The following is an 18,766-nucleotide window of genomic DNA, read 5'->3' as shown; positions in this document are numbered from 1 at the left end:
GGAGCGGCAGTTGTGAAGCGCTCTTATAAACTAAAGCATTCTCATCAGGGACAGAATTCTTGTCGTTCGCGTGATCGTACTTTGTTTCCCACCGAAAGAGTCAAATAAAAGGGGGCGTTTACTTTCAGCACCAAGGCCAGGGCTCCAGGCAAGAACAATAGGCGTCGACGCTAAGGCAACGTCTACATTTGCGCAGCCGCAAATTGCCGTCAAAACTGTTGGACAAACATATATTTGTCATTATTTAGCTGGACGTACAACACTGATTCTCTCTATTTTGTTTGTCGGCGGGAATGTTGGCGTCAAAGAGCCGGGCTCCGTGTATTTTGTGCAAACGTGTATGCTATTTGGAGACGGTTCCCGAAGTACGTCACAGGCGGGGGGAGGGGAGGGAAAGGGGGAGCGAGGATACCGGCAGAAGATGTGAAAGGAAGGAAAGCAAAGGCAACCGTCGGTCGGGCGAGACGCAAGCGGGCGCACGAACCACACGTTTCACCCTCAACAAAACAACAGCAACAACAAAAACAGAGCAACTGGGAACAGTCACGACGAGCTTGGAGGAAGAAGAAGAGAAAAGCACGTTTTGTTTTCTTTTTTCACTAGCAGCAATTAAGCTCTTTTCGCCCGCCATTTAGTTTGTCATCACGTCGTGAAAGTGAAAAGAAGCTAGCTCGAACAAGTCGCCGTTGTTGTTTTTCCCTTGACCTCCTTTTCTTCTTGACAAGTGTTTGACACTTACTTAGTTGCTGAGAATAGTCTTCCTCTGGGCTTCTTTTTTCCAAAGACATAACTTGTAGTATCCGAGGAGGAGGAGGAGGCACAAAGAAGAGCCGCCGCACGAGAGGAAGGCGAGCCCACGAGCATCCCTCCCTCCCTTTTTGTCACAAGCTTCACCTGCAAAAGGTAAGACTTTGAAACATGCCATTACCCTACACCACTCTGTGTGTGTACATTTAGGAAGGGAGGGAAGGGGGTGGGGGTGTCGGACAAAGAGCAAAGGGAGCCCCCCGACTCCCCCCCCCATGACATCCGTGTTGTAACCTCCAGCTCCCTAAACAAAGAAGCCCGTCCGATGCAATCATGTTCTCCCTTTCTGCACTTGTAGGCATCCTCGCGGCTGCTTTCTCCACCGAAAAGGTAACACGCGCACGCACACACCTCCCACCTTGCCTCACCCCTCCCCACCCCCCCATTCATGTTCTTTTGATCGAAGGGAAACGGTGCCATTATTGTTTTTAGATTGGCTCATTAAAATTAGCATAATTGTTTGAGCAGAAGCAGCTCTTTGTCATCAGGCGCGTGCACGCACACAATCACGATTCAGTCGTGTGCATTTTCACGTTCAAGCTGGATATTTTCAAATCATTTATTGCGCCTACAAATCAAATGGATTAAATGATGAAATTTTTGGAGATATGTCTATCCTTTACGAGCTGAAGCTTGTGTCCGAACTTTGAAAAAGAAAAAAAAAAAGCCCCTTGTGCTTCTTTAAGACGCTCGTGGCAATGTGTCTTTGTCATGGAGGACAGGCTCACGCTGTCATGATTGTTGAGGGAATACGGCAAGAGGCTCGGCATAAAGCCTTGGGGGCCTCCGTTGTTCAAGTGCCGTCGGTTGCCCAAGCGCCACAAAGGAAGGGCCAAAAGTTTGAAGGCAGATGTGCAAGCCACTAATCCTCCGAGCTTGTTCTATTCAAAAGTCTTCACTAAGTTGCTCGTGCTTTGAGAAGGTCACTTCATCACTGGCTTTCCCAAGTGTATCTAAATTGAGTCACTTGAAGAAGCTTGTGAAAAGCTTCTCTTATTTCTGCAGTTCTCCAACCTTTGACACCATGCAAGTAGCACCTCAAGGAATTCTTGGCTCATCCTGACCGAACCGAAACGTAACATGTCCCCCCCCAAATAGTATAAATGTCAGCAAAAAGTAAAACCAGTGGAGGCTGCAAATGGCTCCCGAGCTGGACTTTGGCCCCCACCAGCCTCCTAACGTTTTGTATTTTCCATTCTTTAGATTCAGCAAACACCGGCCACTCCTGGTCCTTGAACAAGCCCCCCTCCCGAACCCCCCTTCCCCTCCCCGCCCCGCTCCGTCCCGATGAAGGAGGCAGACGCCATCAAACTATTTGTGGGGCAGATTCCTCGGAATCTGGAGGAGAAGGACCTCAAGCCCATCTTTGAGCAGTTTGGCAAAATCTACGAGCTCACCGTCATCAAGGACAAATACACGGGCATGCACAAAGGTGAGCACACGGATTGCACTGGCGGATAGATGTCGCCATGGAAACGGTCACACCCCCTTCCGTCTCCTGCGGCATGACATGGGGAAAACACGCAATGCTCTGCAAACTCTTCCAACTCGAATCTGTAAAGAGAAGGCCAGGCAAACTTGAGATGTCAGAGGGGCGTGTGTGTGCCCGTGCGTGTGTGCGCGCGCGTGCGTGCGTGTGTGTTATGAGGCAGATTAGGCTGTACGCGCCAATCAGGGTAATGGGCCTGTAAACCCGTGTGATACAAGCAAAAGAATCTGCTGCTTTGAGAATCCGCTCAGTCATAGTAAGCTCCTCTTAAAGCAATGAGATGGACCACAAGATGCATGCGTGTGCGTGCGCGTGTGTCTCTTGTCCGTCCCTTGTAAACATGCATGCTGCAAATGTCATCTTTGGAAAAAACTCAATCGCTCTGCTCTCACGGACGGACGACCGCTGGACAATCAAGTTAACCGTGAATCGATGAGACAAAGTCGCGCGGATCTCATTGGTGCTAAAGTAAAAAGTTCTGTTTGACGCGAAGGCTCGGCCATCTTTTCGTATGAAAAAATGTGTTTGCCAAGAAAATATAAACTTGACGTCAACGTGGTGCTCTGGCACAGTCTGAAATGAGGCCCAGGACATTTTGCGGGAGTCATCTCAACAGCCGCTTCTGGCAAGTTCCATCCACTTTGTGGCTTCTGCTGTCGTCCGAACCTCCCTCCCCTCCTCCCTCCCTCACCCCCCTCCCTCCATCCCGATCACGGTGTCCCGTCTTCCTCTTTGCCCTACGTACCTTCATCAGGCTGTTACCGGGATGCTAACCTGCTGCCAATCTTGTTGTCTTAGTGCTGGTGACAGGTGTAGTAAACGGCTCTGGCCAGCCTCCCTCACACATGCAGACGCAGGTACAGCCCGTAGGCAAGCAGCGATTGGGGGGGACGGGGTATTTGGAGTGATCGTGAGGCATGCCTCGTGGTTGGTATATGCAGCCAGCGTAGACGTCAGTGAGTGACTGTGCGGCGGCTCGGCCCGCTCGACCCCGCGCACACGTCTGTGGTGCCGTGCCGTGTGCGTGCCGTGACGTGCGTGCCGTGCGGTGTCCTCTGCTCTAAAGTGCATCATCATGCTGCTCTTAGCCATCCTTGCAGTGCATGAATGTGAATATTCATATCTGTAAGTCCCTCGTGGCAGCTGACAAGTCATCAGGGGTAGGGGGGTTGGGGGGGGTCCTGCAGGAGTCCTTCAGTCACGCTGTAGTGGGGTCGTGTGTAGGGGGAATCCGATAGAGTGCAGCAGAATATTTGAGCCCGAAGCGGCCTCCTCCTCCCTCCTGGCTCCTCACTGCTTGTCTTTGTGACAGGATGCGCCTTTCTGACGTACTGCGCGAGGGAGTCAGCGCTGAAAGCCCAGAGCGCCCTGCACGAGCAGAAAACACTACCGGGGGTAAGTCACTTGCGACTCGCGCACGCCGTCCGAACCCTTCACGCAACTCATGCAACAAGCACACGGGCGAGCCCGCCTCCCGGTCGGAATCACGGCATGATGTCAGACATACAAAGGCGGCAGGCAACATGCGGCGTTCATCCAATTAGGGCCCCTCCGAGGGGGCTGACCTTTCTGTCAAATTCATTTCCCAACTGCGGCCTTCGACTCATCCGCTGACCTTTCCCCCTCCTGATACGTTGAATTGATGATTTTTTATTCTTCGTCCTTCTGCCTGGCGCATTTACAGACAAAAACCTTCACCAAAATAGCAGTGTTAGCAATGCTAAGCTATCTTTAGCGCAATGAATGGGCCAAAGTTAGCCACGGATGCTACATTGTTAGCATGACTTTTTGGAATGGCGTACAACAGACAGTAGTACAACAGATACTGTCAGTTTTATGCTTTGGAAGACGTAAACATTTAAAAAGACGTGATCAACTTACCACTGTGCCTTTGCCCTGTTACGATTTTCTCGGCTTTCTACTCAGTTGTTGGCAAACAAGGAATGTTTTTCTTGGCTCGGTGGTTGGTGACGCAACAAATGTTCCAACATCTGCCATCGCTCGTGTCTACCTGCATTTTGTGCCGGGATTGAGCGAATTTCTCCTTTTCTTCGTCCCTTTCATTATCTCCTTTTGCATTCACATGATCCTCGATCTGTCCTCTGCTCATCTTTATGTCCAGCACTATCGCTCCCGAGCGCTGGCGCAATTTGCCGGCATATTCTGGCTACCACTGGCTCCTTTCTCCTTTGCAATGTCTCCCCGCTATGCCTTCATGTGCCTTTTTTCCCTAATGTCCTCTTCCCCGCCCCGGCCTCTCGTCCTCCTCGGATTCTCATTTCACAGTCACTTATGGCGACCCTTCTTCTAAATCTTCCTCTCTACATCGCCGTCACCCCCCCACCCTGCCACTCTATGCTGCCGTCCCCCCTCACCCTTCGTTTCATTTCCCCTCCTCTTGATTAGTTGACCCTTTTGACCGTTTCACAATGCCCCCCCCCCTCACACACACACACAGCCACGCTCACACTCGCAGCCTCCTCCGCAGCTCCACTTGTTAAGCTGCATGATTAGTTTCTCACAACTCATTTTCATAGTCCGGTGCTGGCTGGGCTCATCATGGGACGAGAGGGGCTGAAGTGTGTGTGTGTGTGTGTGTGCGTGTGTGCGTGTGTGCGTGTGTGTGCGTGTGTGCGTGTGTGTGTGTGTGTACGCTCCATTCAACGATGGGTCGGTCCGAACCCGGCTGGGAGAAGAGCAAACGAGAAAGAGGCAGATGGGCAGATGGCCTCCATCCTGCACCTTCTGTTTACTTCTAAGGAAATAAAATCGCGCGTACAGAGATTTGATCAGGCTCAGTGGCTGAAAAGCAATACTGGGACATGTTTTGCCATATTTGACGTCGCGGCAATATTCCCTCTGGGATATGAAGTCAATAATCTCGATCTCGGCCTCATATCGGTCCCCAAACTTCCATTGAGTGGTGCCTTGAGATGGCGCCTAACCCTTTTCAAATCATTGGGCATGAGTGTGTGCTTCTGCTTTCACTTTGACTGGCCTTGAAATCCAAATTCCATCTAAAAAGCAAGCTTTGACTTTGCCGTCAGTCGCAAAGACTCAAACACCCCCCCAACCTCGTGGCTTAACTCTGACCTCTGACCTCGGAAACAGACCACCAACCTCCTGCCACCATATTGCTATACTAACAAGACACACAAGGTCATTTTAGGATATAAATACATATATGTACATAGTATATATCATATTTCAGAGGGAACCCCCCCCCCCCCCCCCCTCCCTCCGCCGGTGCTTCTGCGTTCACTTTGCATACATGCTGCCTGAAAGCCACTCAAATGAAGGCCCACGCAAATGAAGGCAAAAGCGGCCGTGATCCGCACGTCGTCATCAGCTCGACTCTCGGCCGGCCGCTCACTCGCTCTCCCCCATCTCGATCTTTGGCGGCCTGCAGCTGCTCTGTAATCTTTTCTTTATCTCCTCCTTTTGTTCGCCGCTGTTGATCTCACTCTCTCAAATCCGCTCTTTCCTCCCTGGCCTGTTATCGCTCCCCTCATCTTTGTTCCACTTGAGAGTCGCTCCACAATCGGCACATACAAACACGCGTTTTGGCTCAGTCACGCTGACTTCCCCAAATCTTCGTGTAGGTGAAATTAAAGTGTGATAAGCAGCTTAGCAGGTATGTGCTGTCATGCTTCACTGCTGTCCTGGGAACGCTCTTCTTTAATTAGAGCCTAGCCTATCCACACACGCACGCACACACATGCACACATACACACACACCCCCACACACACACGTGTGCTTCGCTTCCCATGACACACTGGATGCCTGCTAAATTATTAATCTGCATCATTGTTCCAGCAGCAATGTATCAATGCACTTGCTTGTGAAAATATGCACTTTGTAGTCACGCTATTGATTTAAAGGTGCACGGACATGACGCAATACTCAAGCGGCCACTGCGAAAGGAGTTTGAGGCCGATCCCGGTTAGCCGTTGTGCGGCAGTCGTATCGTCACCGATGATTTTGTGTCATCAAGGAAATTATAGACAATGACACAAGTGGCGCAAATGGCAACAAAAGAATCCGTCATTATATTCATCATTGTGTTAATTGACAAAAAGGTGCTATTAGTCATCCCTAGTTGGTTAAAAGCATTGAAGCAGTGTGTATTTAAACATAAAGGGTGCAGCAACACATGTAGATAGACAATACCAAACTACTCGTAGGCCCATTTTCGTTTAGCCTCTGTGAAAAACAACGACTATTACTGCAGCTGAAAGAGCGGTTGGGATCTTCATATAAATCAATCTGACTGACTTTTATTGTACAGATATGGTCCATTGATCGGCACATGGGCCAACAATTAGCATCTATGCGGCAGTGTCATACCCCTTTTAACCTTTAAGTCACGGATATCTGAGCACAGACGGTGCTGCAGCACATGTAGCAATACTTACATGCATGTATTCTTTATCCTCTGCAAAGAACGACTAATATGACGTACGGTCCGTGCAAAGCGTGTAAGTTGGCACGTGTTTTTCCACTTGGAATGGAAGATGCCCGGCAGGAGGCCTCCCGACGGGGCAAAGCCATGATGAGCAATTATCCACTAGGGTGACTTTGTGGGCTAATTTAGCATATTTATATGGTCAGCAGCACTGTTTACTATTCCCCTTCACTGCTTACTGCTGCACTTTCAATTTAGAATGCAAGCGTGCTTCCTCTTGCTTCCTTCTTTCATTTTCTCTTTCTCTCCTTTCTCCTCCTCCGCCTCTATCTCGCCCCGCCTGATGGTGTTTGTGATGTGTATCGCCCACTCCCCCCACCCCACCCCGCCCCTTCCCTCATTCTGATTCCCTATTTTTATCTTCGCTGTGTGTGGGATGGGAGTAGGGTGACAAATGTAGAATCAAGTGTGTGTGTTGTGAGTGGAGAGAAAGAGGTGGAGCCTGAGTTTGGGGGGGGGGGGGGGGGGTTGGTGTATAGCTAAGACCGATAGGGATTTAGCCTGTTTGTTTCATACAAAAGTCTTTGCCGTGTGTGAGCGCATTTGGCAACATGGAGACAGAGAGAGCGAGAGAAAGAAAGCCTGCCTCATATTTCACCACAAAAATTAAGCGGAATCTAATCATCCTCTCATAAAAGTCTGACCCTAGAGAGAAACCTGCCTCTTTGGAACACGCACACGCAGATCCATGCGTCGTCTTTCTCACACACACGCACACACACACGCACACAACCAAGAACATTTGTAGCCCAGCCGCTCTTGTGAATAAATTTGGCGTGCTTGTGATGAGGCACGTGATGAGCAGGATTGGATCTTTCTTGTACGTCGACCGGCACTCGCGCGGACCTGCTCGCCCACTCTTAAATTATAAAATGGCAAGTTTCTAATATCATCTTCTCCCTGAGTATTCTGACTTTTTTTCTCGTCGTATGCCAGCATCCTGTCCTCCGTTCGCTTGGCGTCGATGACACTTTTTCTTTTATGAGGCGCGACGGACGACGTTTGACGTAGCGAGTTACGTTCAAGGTTAGAGTTAGCTATTAAGGAAACTGAGTGTGTGGTATATGCTAACATTAGCACACGGGCAGACGTATGGAGGGAGCCATATGAGGAGTGAATGGAACGTGTCAGGATGAAAAAGGAGTCTGGGCCTCTCAGGAGCGGTCGGGCTCATGAAGAGGTTTGCCATGAATGCTGTCGGGCGAGACTGGGAGGTGCAAGGGGGCGGGGCTTAGCGAGAAGGAGGAAGACAGACAAAAGTTTGCGTGGAGGAAGGGCCGGGTGGCTGCTGTGGGGAAGAATGGCATCTGCGGGAGGCGGCGGCGCCGGCGGGGTGACGTCTGGCCGCACTTCTGTCACTTTGGGACAAAGACGTCGGCTACTGGTGTGTGCGCGGTCGGACAATTCGGGCCGTGACAGGACTCTGGTGGCGCTTGGCCTGCGACCTTTTGACTGCAATCTCAGTCCCGGCACACTTCGGCCCGCTGACGGTCATGTCAATGATTTGTTGGTTGTATGTCGATGCTGAAGATGAAATGGTTTCATCCGAGTTTTTGAAAAATGTATTGAATGAGCTTAAAGTTGATCTGTAAATTTTCAATTGCATTCTTAGCGTTATGCTACACGAAACCCAGCCGAGGTCATTCATGTCGAAATCCAAAAGTGTGGATCCATAAGGGAGAAAGTGCCTTCCAGTCTCCCAAATGCTTCGAATCCAACATGACAGGACAAAAAAATAGACATGTGACATGATTCTGTACTTTTCCGTTTCCGCTTTTTCAACTCGCCAAATGTGCTCTGCCTGCAAAGTAATCTCATCATTCCTTTTTTTTTTTTTTTTTTTTGCAATCATGAATTTGTATGGATTTGAGCTGCCTTTTTAATTCCTCAGCTCATTTCCCAAAGGACTTAGACTCCCCCCCAAAATAGAAAGAAGCTCCGAGCGCATAGGTCGAGCATTTATCCGCCGTAGTCCTGTTGGATTATGCGACGCTAAATCCAAAGGATCAAATTTCACTGAGCGCTGTGCTCGCCTCCCTCATGCAGAATGCTCTGACAAAAAACACACTCATGTTAGACAAATCGACAAGGTGGTTAGCTCTGCTCTGTGCACACTTTCATGCCATATTTTTCTGGGGGGGGCGGGGCTTGAAAGAAAATGGCAGATCAAGAAGGCATGGTTGTCACGTACTCTTCAGGTGTGAAAAGCGGACGGCTGCGGGGGCGGGGGGCTTCTATGATGCTAGCGGACCCCGGTTACCAGGCGACGGGGCTGAGCGAGATGCCAGGTTGCTAAGCAACCCGGCGGATGCAAAAACCAACACGATGAGGAAGAGGAGGGGCTGTGAGCTCGTCCGCTCCGCCGCCGTTTTCATCCAGCTGCAAAAGAGTGTAAACAGCAGGGTCGTGTGCACGCGCAACGATTTTGCGGTGGCGGCGCTGTTTTGCGCGCGATGCGCCGCTCCACTTTCCCGATCCGCGCTTCTTCTCTCGCCGTATATATTTACAAAACAAGACCGAACGTGACACGGTCGTGAAAGAAAGAAACAACCAGCTAAGAGGGAGTAGAATGGCTGCGGGGAAGCGCGGGCATCACGCGAGATAAAATCATGCTGGATAAAAATAAAACGCATGTGAAAGTGTGTGCTTGCTGAGAGGAGGAGGGGTGTGTGTGCTTAACATATGCACCCAAAATAATTGTCTCTTCTCATGCTGTGCACTCTAATCTCTTCCATCGTTGATTTTTGCAGGAGGTGATTGCCCTGCAGCATTTTGCAGCAAAACACAACCAATACAAATATGGAAATGAATTAACACTGTCCTTTAATCCTTGTTCCAAATAGCCCCCGCCCCCCTCCCGCTGGATGTGGGGCAATGGTTTGTTCCACTGATTTTGCCAAGGTGGGGGAGGGAGCGAGTAGAATACGATTTGATTGGATAATCCGAGGATTTAATATCCCCTAATCCTCCCTGCATCACTGAAGGGAGGAAGATTAACTCTTGTGTGTAGAGGACGTGTTTGTGGGCGCGCAGAGAAAAGTACGAGCCGTGCATGTGAAGACACGAGCGCGTCTCCATTTGTGTCGACTAGAGGCACGGCATGCAAATTTGAGCGCGTTTGCATGCGGGCTCACGCGTGCATGCGCGAGGTTCTGCTTTCGAGCGGCCATTTTACGATACGTCACATATACGTCACATCGCATGCTCACGAAGCGACTCCCCATCCCTCGCGAATGCCGCTCAAAAAAACAGAAAAACCACGCGAGCGAGCGCCCGCTCGTATGCAGATGGTTCTTCTTAATGACGTCTTAATTGGAACGTGAGTAATGAGAGGCTAATCTGACTGGAAAGGCGCGCGAGGCTCTCCACGCGTGTGCACTGTCACGGAAAGAAAGCGCAAGGACGCGGCGTGTCTGACATGCGGCCGCCATACTTAATTGACAGCCCGATCGAAGTTGTATTGTGACACTGAAGCACTCGCTAATACTAGAAAAACGGCCCCAACTTGAGCATAAATGCACTCTCCGTACTTTTAGAAGAAGAAAAAAAAAGCACAGTTCATTCTTCCAAAGCGGCTGAAATCTGCTCTTGCGTACAGTGTGCGGCAAAGCACTTAGCGATTCTTTGTTTAGCACAAGATCGCAGCGGTCTCCCTTGGCAACTGGCATCCTTGTTTACCTAGCCCGTGCGTGCCGTCGTGCAGTCGCCACGGCAACCGGACGGTTTCCTATGCCGTTGGTTTGTCTTTGCGTGCAGAAGCGGCCGCCGTCTTGCGTGCGTGCGTTCTTTGCTATTTGAGCAGAAATGCTTCGTAAGAGGAGCCGCCCACTCAGGTCGCGCCGCAATGAAGGCCCGATGAAGGCAGAGATGGACGTGCTGAAGGTTGGTGGCACAGATCTGGCAACAATCAGCCGCCCTCACTACAACGTGCGCAGCCTCAAATCGATGAACAAGACGTGGCTGATCGATGACTCGGTAGCGCAAAACAGATTGCCGCCCGAATGGACAGCGGATGATGGACGGACGGACAGATGGGTGGGTGGTGTGAATCCAAGGTCACTGGGAACACTGGTGCTGGTGTGTGTGTGTGCAAGTTTCAAGAAAGGTGTGAGGTTAAAAATATGCCTCGCGGTGCCCCCTGCCAACGCGCGCGAGCGTCGACGACAACGGCGCCATCGATCAAGCGCTTGTGTTGACAGCTCAGAGCTGATGAATCAATCAAATGTATGGATCCGCCACTCCCGGCGCTGCGCCCTCCACAATTAGCAGGTTCACTACATGAACGGCCTTAACACCCCACGGGGAGCTTTCTACGTTCTACTGCGTCCACACGGAACGCTGCTCCACGTGAATTCTCGGAGAAAGCCCTAAGGGCGCTTTCCCGTCATTGCTATGCTGTCACTCATCACCGTACAGATTCAGTTAGGAAAGGGGTGCGTCCTTCGTTTCACTCGGCTTGGAATCAATATTGTCCTTTTTCTCCAAATCATTTTGTGCTTCTTCTCTTTGTGGAGCTCTCTCCCTTTCTCAGGGGAATTTTGCTCGCATTTCTTGACTTTTCTTTCATTGCCATCGTTCCCGCATGCAGCCCTACTCTTTCCCCGCTGGCATTACTACTCCGTCTCATTTCCTCAGTACTATGACTAAGCAATGTGTGTGCGTGTGTGCGTGCGTGTGTGTGCGCTGAAGGGCTATGCAGAACATGTGTGCGCATGCATGCATAATAAATCCCAGGCGATGGATCTTATTTGTCGTGACATTTTTTAGACAGAGCAAGTCACGACTGAATCACGCTTGCCTCTCCCGTCCTCTCTCTCTCTCTCGCTCACTCGCTCACTGGCTCTTTTTGAATCATCCTCTCCAGCGCCAGCTTTGCTTTCATCCTCCCACACTCCATCCCTCCGTCGATGCGATGCCTGCTGTACACCCCCCCCCCCCCCCCGTGCTCGCCTCTCCAGCGGTCCCATTCACTGCCTGTGTTCCTCTTGGCCTTCCATCTGCCCTTTATGTCGCTCCAAAGTCAGCCGGGGTCCCGCAGGCCTCTCCCTTCTCAAATATGTTTTTCTCTCTTTATTAATTTTTTTGTTTTGATAGACTGTGGCCTTCCCACATTTTGTCACTTCAGCCACCACACCTTCTCCTCCCTCCTTCTCTCCCTTTCTTGTCTTCTCCCCTCTCTCTCTCTCTCTCTCTCTCTCTCTCTCTCTCTCTCTCTCTCTCTCTCTCTCTCTCTCTCTCTCTCTCTCTCTCTCTCTCTCTCTCTCGCTCTCAACTCACTCATGTCCCTCATCTAATCCGTAGTCGCACTGTAATCCAGATCAGATGGCCTTCATTCTTAATCTCGTCACTTGTCTCTCCCCCGTGGTATTCCACTCCGATTATGTGTGTAAGTGTGTGTGTGTGTGTGTTTGTGACAGAGGGAGAGAAGGAAAGATTGTGTGACAAACATCCTGGTTCAAACTTCATGAATGATAAATGCCAAATGTGATTTGCCAAGTACAAAAACGTACACGGAAATATTTCTTTTGCCTTTTTTCTGCATTTTCTGATCAAAAATAGCAACAATAAGCAGACGTATAGGTGACATTGTGTTGACATTTTTTGCTGGATTCTCGTCACTAATGGATTGGAAAGCGAACAAATGCCACTCATTGTCAAGTCCAGTTTACAAAGACCACCTGTACTCACTCTTCGTTTTCTTCTGCAGATGAATCGGCCCATCCAGGTGAAACCGGCAGACAGTGAGGGCAGAGGAGGTGAGATACGCACGCACGCACGCACGCACGCACGCACGCACGCATGCACTGAGTGACAAAGACAAGGCTAAGTCTCCAAATGGATCATGGAGTTGGAGAGTAGTCATCAGGGGAGCTTGGCAGCCACCCCGCTTGCTGTCTCCTCGTTCCACTGCAGTGACTGCTGCTCCCTGGTGGACAACAGAGGAAGCGTTCTACCAAAACAACAATAATGCCCCCGAGCAGTGGGAAGGATGCACGGTCTGAATGTATGGCAGTGTACAATTGAGTCAAAATTTGTTATAGTATATCACTGTCATGGAGTCAGCTTTGTGAGTGGAGCAAGTGGGTGCAAGTGTGGTGGGCAAGCAGGGACGTCCAAGGAAGAAAGATCAGTGTAAACAGAAAGGCGGACTCGGAATGGGAAATAGCGATGACATGCTAACGGTTAGCATCAATAGTTGCTCTTTTGTTACATAAATGTTGGAAGAACACGTGTCTTTTTTAAAATGTTTTTGTTGAGTCTCTTTGGCCCGAGGCGCTCCTGATGATTTCCTTCTCGTTGGTTTTGTTGCTCAGAGGACAGGAAGTTGTTTGTGGGCATGCTGGGAAAGCAACAGAGCGACGAGGATGTCCGAAGGCTGTTTGAGCCCTTCGGCAGCATCGACGAGTGCACCGTCTTGCGAGGACCTGACGGTACCAGCAAAGGTAGACAAGCGAGCGAGCGAGCCTTCTGCCGGGACGCGCCATTTCAGATCTTGGTTTGTCGTTTTTCCTCCTCTAGGGTGCGCTTTTGTCAAATTCCAGGGACACGCCGAAGCCCAGGCTGCAATCGGTAGCCTGCACGGGAGTCGCACAATGCCTGTGAGTTGAAGGTGCTTTCAAACGATTGGCTGCTGGCATCTTGCACGCTTAATTGTCTCCTAAACACGCGACGCTGGCTCGTAATGGCGTCGTTACGGGACAAGCCCCGCGCTGATGCTGAGGCGCTTTGGCGGCAGGGGGCGTCGTCCAGCCTGGTGGTGAAGTTCGCCGACACGGAGAAGGAGCGAGGTCTGAGGCGGATGCAGCAAGTGGCCTCGCAGCTGGGCATCTTCAGCCCCGTTAGCATCAGCTTCCCCGCCTACAACGCCTACACGCAGGCGGTCAACGCTCAGGCAAGTGGCGCGCTCTTCAAAGGAGCTCCTCGTTTCCGAGAGGCTAAGTGGAGCTAACCCCGTTAGCCGCATAATGGCCATTAACCCGCCGACTGGGGCTGTAATCACATCTCTCGTCATTTGCTCCTCCATCGCCGTAAGCGGTCGACTGTATCTTTGTTTCCGCTGCAGCTGGTCCAACAGCAGGCTCTGGTCGCCCAGTCGGCGTACTTGTCCCCCGTGGCCACCGTCGCCGCTGTACAGATGCAGCAGATGGCGGCGCTCAATGCCAACGGAATCATCGCCACGCCCATCACGCCCATCACTCCATCTTCGGGTAGGTGCTCGCTCTCGCCGCAGTCGGCGGGCATTTTACTCTCAATTTACCACAGCCGAGTATCAGTGATGGTATCGGCATCCTTCGCAAATACCCGATACCTTGAAATAAGCTCCAAACGCAACATTAATGACGTACGTCTACCGTGTCTGAGATTCTATCCGTGCGACTCGTGCCAGCAGGGACGAACACTCCACCGACTATCGCGGCTACGCCCGTGCCAGCTCTCCCTCCGCCGATCGGTGTCAACGGCTATGGCACCGTGTCCGCGCCGACCAATGGGCAGCAAGGAACTGAGACTTTATACACCAATGGCGTTCACACATATCAAGGTATGGCACTCACTGCACATGCACAACAAATAAGCATCGTGGCCTTTTTCACACGAGTAGAAGGACCACGGTGAGTTTTTCAACCTCAATTAGATTTTTTTTTTTTTCAGCTCAGACTCCAGCAGCCTTGGACCCGCTACAGCAGGCCTACGCCGGCATGCAGCACTACACGGGTGGGTGCTCGCTCGTCTTTGATGGTATTTCCTCCTCTATCATCTATAATTACATGGACTTATTCCCTTTTCTATCAATTGCTCGATACTTTCTTCGTTGTTCATTCTCTGTTATTACAAAGCGCCTTGTAACTTTGTTTCAAAAGATGCTTTACATAAAAGGTTTCCCCTTAAGCTAAGGGTGCTGTAATAGTTTTAGAGCATTTCAAACCCATCTGATTGCATTACCCTTAAAAATCTGATCTTTTGATTCAGGGGGAAAAAAAACCCGGAATTGCTCTAGTACATCCGGCAAAGTTTTTTTTGTCATTTCCACTAACACGCCGGGCTAAGCTTGACATGCATCTTGTCTCTCTCTTGCCGTGAGTCTTACTTCCTTAACACCAATTCCTTCGTAGTCAGCAATCTGGCAGCGTCTTGGAGTGATTTTTTAGCAAAGAGTTGGGCACTACAAACAGTTGAATTTGTGAATATTAAATGACAAATGTGTCAGGGATGTTTGGTGTTTATGTTTGCTACCCAAGATGCTCATGCCACTCTTTGTCTTTGTTTCTTTAATATTTAGCATATTCCCAGACACCAGTTTGGCCCGAGTACTGCAATTTGTAAACAAGAAGGCAAACCTGTGAAATATTGTTGTCCGCTCACGCATCAGAATTGGAAATGTGCCGTGTGGAGGATTTACAGCCGGAGAGTGGAAAGGGAGGTGGGGGACAGCGGTGGTTTCGCTCATTGTTTTTACAGACGTTTTATAGTTTTCACCTTCAGCCGCAAGCATTTTGGCTCCAAATAAACGTGCCCCATTGGACGTTGCCGTGTTGCCACCTGTTGGCGCCGGCCAATCGGATAACGTGGCCGTTTGTCTGCCCTGATAGCGGCGTACCCCGCCGCCTACGGATTGGTGGACCAGCCCTTCCCCCAGCAGCCCACGCTGGTTGCCCAGCAACACCAGCAGCCCCAGCAACAGCAGCAAAGAGAAGGTAAGGGCACTTTATTTTTTTGTCTCTGTGTTTAGGACCACACCCCTTTCCTCGAAACTTGTCTTGTGTGTGTGCGGCAGGTCCCGAGGGATGCAACATCTTCATCTACCACCTGCCTCAGGAGTTTAGCGATTCCGAAATGCTGCAGATGTTTTTGCCCTTTGGCAATGTCATCTCAGCGAAGGTGTTTGTCGACCGGGCCACCAACCAGAGCAAATGTTTTGGTGAGACATCACACACACGCACACACACACATGTAGCAGACAAGGGGAGGGGCGGGAGGGCAGACAGCAGCTGTATCGAACACAGGAAAGGACAAGTGATTAAAAAACAAGGGGGGCTCTTACGCAGAATCAATTAAGCCACCCACCCATGAATTATTTTGATCTACAGCGCCTTGCTGTGTCTCCAAGTTGAGACAGGACGAAGTGAATTTATCAAAACAACCTGTCCTCCTTTTTTTTTCCCTCCCCCTCCAGGCTTTGTGAGTTTCGACAATCCTGCCAGCGCTCAGGCCGCCATCCAGGCGATGAACGGCTTCCAGATCGGCATGAAGAGACTGAAAGTGCAACTCAAGAGGCCCAAGGATGCCAACCGCCCCTACTGAGTAACAACGGGAAGAGGAACACACAAATGAAGGTGAGTGTGCCAACGACATGCCACTTGAATGCTCGTACCGCTTGAGGCAAACACAGGAAAACAAAGATGGAAAAACGGAAATGAAGCGGAAACAGAAAAACGCGGGTTACCGTGTTTCCTCAAATAACAGGAGGAATTGTGGTGGCTAAGCTTGTGCGTTACATACAGTAGCACAAAGAGGAAACAGGTGAGCAATAAAGTGAGAGATCTGACAGTCTGTTGCCTAGCAACATTCCATTCATTTTGGTGTCAGAGGCTCTCTACACTTTGCTTTTTTGGCCACAGCTATAGATTGTTAATCGATTCACTTTAATTTTCTGTATGTAAATATAAATACCGAAATTCTCCCGACTGCTATTTCCAGAAGTACACTATGCGCAGATTTAATCTTTTGTTCTGTTGCTATCATGGCAACTCAGCGCAGATTTTTCCATCCAATTCTTATTCAGCAGGACCCCCATTGCCACGGCAATGGTCGCCTAGTGAGCAATAAAGCCCCCCCTCCCTTCCCCTAACAATGTAGTACTCTGATTGGCCAGCCTGTTTTTGGGTTGCCTTGGCAATTGATTGCCTGGGTTGGTTGGCGGTTTGTGTCGTCAGCTCGTGTCCTGTTGCCATGGTGACCGCAGACTGTGCATTGCATGCTGATTTTCTATTGACCTGGGCTCATTGATCAATAATGTTCGAGGGTCACAACGTGATGAAAATTTGTTGCAGTAGTTTGAGCCATTGTGTAGTTTGTTTCTTTAGTGGCTCGGTTTTTGGTCGGTTCCTGCGGGTTATTTTTTTGAACAGATGGTTGGCGTGCACTCGTGTTTACATGTCAAGACAGTACCGTCGAGGCGGGCGGGCGTCACTGAACACATGCAGACAAGCAGTATCGTGATTTGATATCTAAAAAGAAGAGTTATTATTTTATAATTGTAATATTGCTGTTTAGAAGTAAAGGCTGCCACGGAGCCCCAAAGGGAACACAATCATCAAAGAGAACCTCAGGCAATGAGTCTCAGCGTGTAGTGGGCTCCCTCTAGCGGTGGTGGAAAAATCACTGAATCGCATCAACGCTACAGAAACAAACCTTTGATTGAAGTACAATACATAACGTTTTCATTCGTTTTACAACTGTTTGTTTTCAAACATTGATTGAGATACAATTTCTAATGAACTTTTATGTGCAAGCAAATTTAAAATGCCAATTAGACAACCTTGATGGTTCCATTGTATTGTATTGCAATTTGGTGATAAAATCACACGCAGAGAATCTTGTGACTGCAATCCAAATGTGACACGCAAAAAATGTGTGGCAGCTGTCAGGCCAGTGTGAGTAGGTGCTTTCGCACAGCAGCACGTATTATAAATAAAGGAGTGTCATGCTATTTTAGAAATGCTTCTGCATAACACACACAGCCTCCATTTGCGTCCGAAACCCTCTCAAAAAAAGGCATATAATAATGTAAAAGCAAAGTGTCAGCATTTCATCATTCCGTTTGGGCGAGCTCACCACGGACCGCCACACGAGAAAACTCGACAACAGGCCCACGTGACAATGAGCATGCTAAAAAAAAAAAATCCCCAAACATGTCTAACAAGGCTTCTGTCCTTCTCTCTTCCCCCTGTTCAACCACTGCCATTATCATCTTCCATCCATCCATCCATCCATCCATCCATCCATCCATCCATCCATCCATCCATCCATCCATCCATCCATCCATCCATCCATCCATGCATCTGCCCCTCCCTCCCTCCGTCCGTCCATAGGTGACCTTTCCAAGCAGAGGTGGAAATTCCAGAGCGCTTTCCTGTCGCCTCTGTGCATCGGCGAAGTGCATTCACATACTTGCATTGACACACACACACCCGCACACACGCACACACACGCACACACACACCCATGCACACAAGTGTACATACCACACTCGGTGAGAGCGCCACCTAGTCACTGACGGGGTGTTTAATTACAATGCGAGCCTGCCGTATGTGAACGGTTTACTCCCCCCACGCCCCTCTGAAAAAAAAGTGCTGATATATCACTTCCATATACATCTCTATTACCTGACAAATATAGAAGGACCCACTGGCTGGCGGTGGGTTCATTTCAGTATGAGGACAAAAAAAAAGTCAGATTCACAGAAGGAAAACAGAAAAAAAGGACATCATGTAAATAACTTAGTGGACAAACAGCATTTAAAAGACTTGCAAAAAGATCTTTAGCAACTCTGAAAAGGGACACAACATTATTATTATTGTCATTATTATTATTGTTATTATTACTACTACTACTACCACTAGTAACATTATCATCTTCATAAAAATTGATTATTACATTCCAAATTGTACAATGGGAGATCACTAACCTATTTTAAATTTCTACGTAGATTTTAGGTGAAAAACACAGGGAAGGGGGGGTTGCACTTTTATTCGGGAGGTTTTAATATTTGAGCTATTTTTTATTTATTTATCTAATTATTTTGTTTATCGAGGGGAGAAAGGGGATTTGAGTGGGTTGCAATATTTTCATTTTAGAATTTTTCTAGAGAAAACAAAAGAAAAAAACAAGACGTTCCGAGGGCCCGTTTTGTGTCAGACTCTCGCAATGGCGTAATTATAATGTATGTATTATTAATGACGACAACAATTATATTTATTTCTAATTTATTGAACCCTGTTTTTGA

The 18,766-nt window shown here is 49.3% G+C and overlaps 1 protein-coding gene across 3 annotated transcripts; it reads left to right on the top strand.

The window, feature by feature from the left end:
* Positions 1 to 399: 399 nt before the first annotated feature.
* LOC119135578 (CUGBP Elav-like family member 3) lies at positions 400 to 18,754 on the top strand. Of its 3 annotated transcripts, none has more exons than XM_037273302.1 (15): positions 400 to 903; positions 1,106 to 1,137; positions 2,011 to 2,239; positions 3,609 to 3,691; positions 12,470 to 12,518; positions 13,077 to 13,205; positions 13,282 to 13,361; positions 13,499 to 13,654; positions 13,826 to 13,970; positions 14,153 to 14,302; positions 14,413 to 14,499; positions 15,351 to 15,455; positions 15,536 to 15,679; positions 15,935 to 16,094; positions 17,853 to 18,754. In XM_037273302.1, the coding sequence occupies exons 3-14, from the start codon at positions 2,095 to 2,097 to the stop codon at positions 16,060 to 16,062; spliced, it is 1,401 nt and encodes a 466-aa protein (XP_037129197.1). In that variant the 5' UTR covers positions 400 to 903; positions 1,106 to 1,137; positions 2,011 to 2,094; the 3' UTR covers positions 16,063 to 16,094; positions 17,853 to 18,754. The 3 variants fall into 3 exon arrangements, with proteins under 3 accessions (XP_037129197.1, XP_037129198.1, XP_037129199.1); XM_037273303.1 differs by having other exon boundaries at positions 401 to 903; positions 14,413 to 14,475; XM_037273304.1 differs by lacking the exons at positions 400 to 903; positions 1,106 to 1,137; positions 2,011 to 2,239 and adding an exon at positions 2,272 to 3,153.
* The last annotated feature ends 12 nt before the right edge of the window (positions 18,755 to 18,766 follow it).

This window comes from Syngnathus acus, chromosome 16 (genome assembly GCF_901709675.1).
Source record: "Syngnathus acus chromosome 16, fSynAcu1.2, whole genome shotgun sequence".
Classification (NCBI taxonomy): Eukaryota; Metazoa; Chordata; class Actinopteri; order Syngnathiformes; family Syngnathidae; genus Syngnathus; species Syngnathus acus.
Note: the sequence above shows the minus strand (reverse complement) of the source record. Positions and strands in the feature narration are given on the sequence as shown.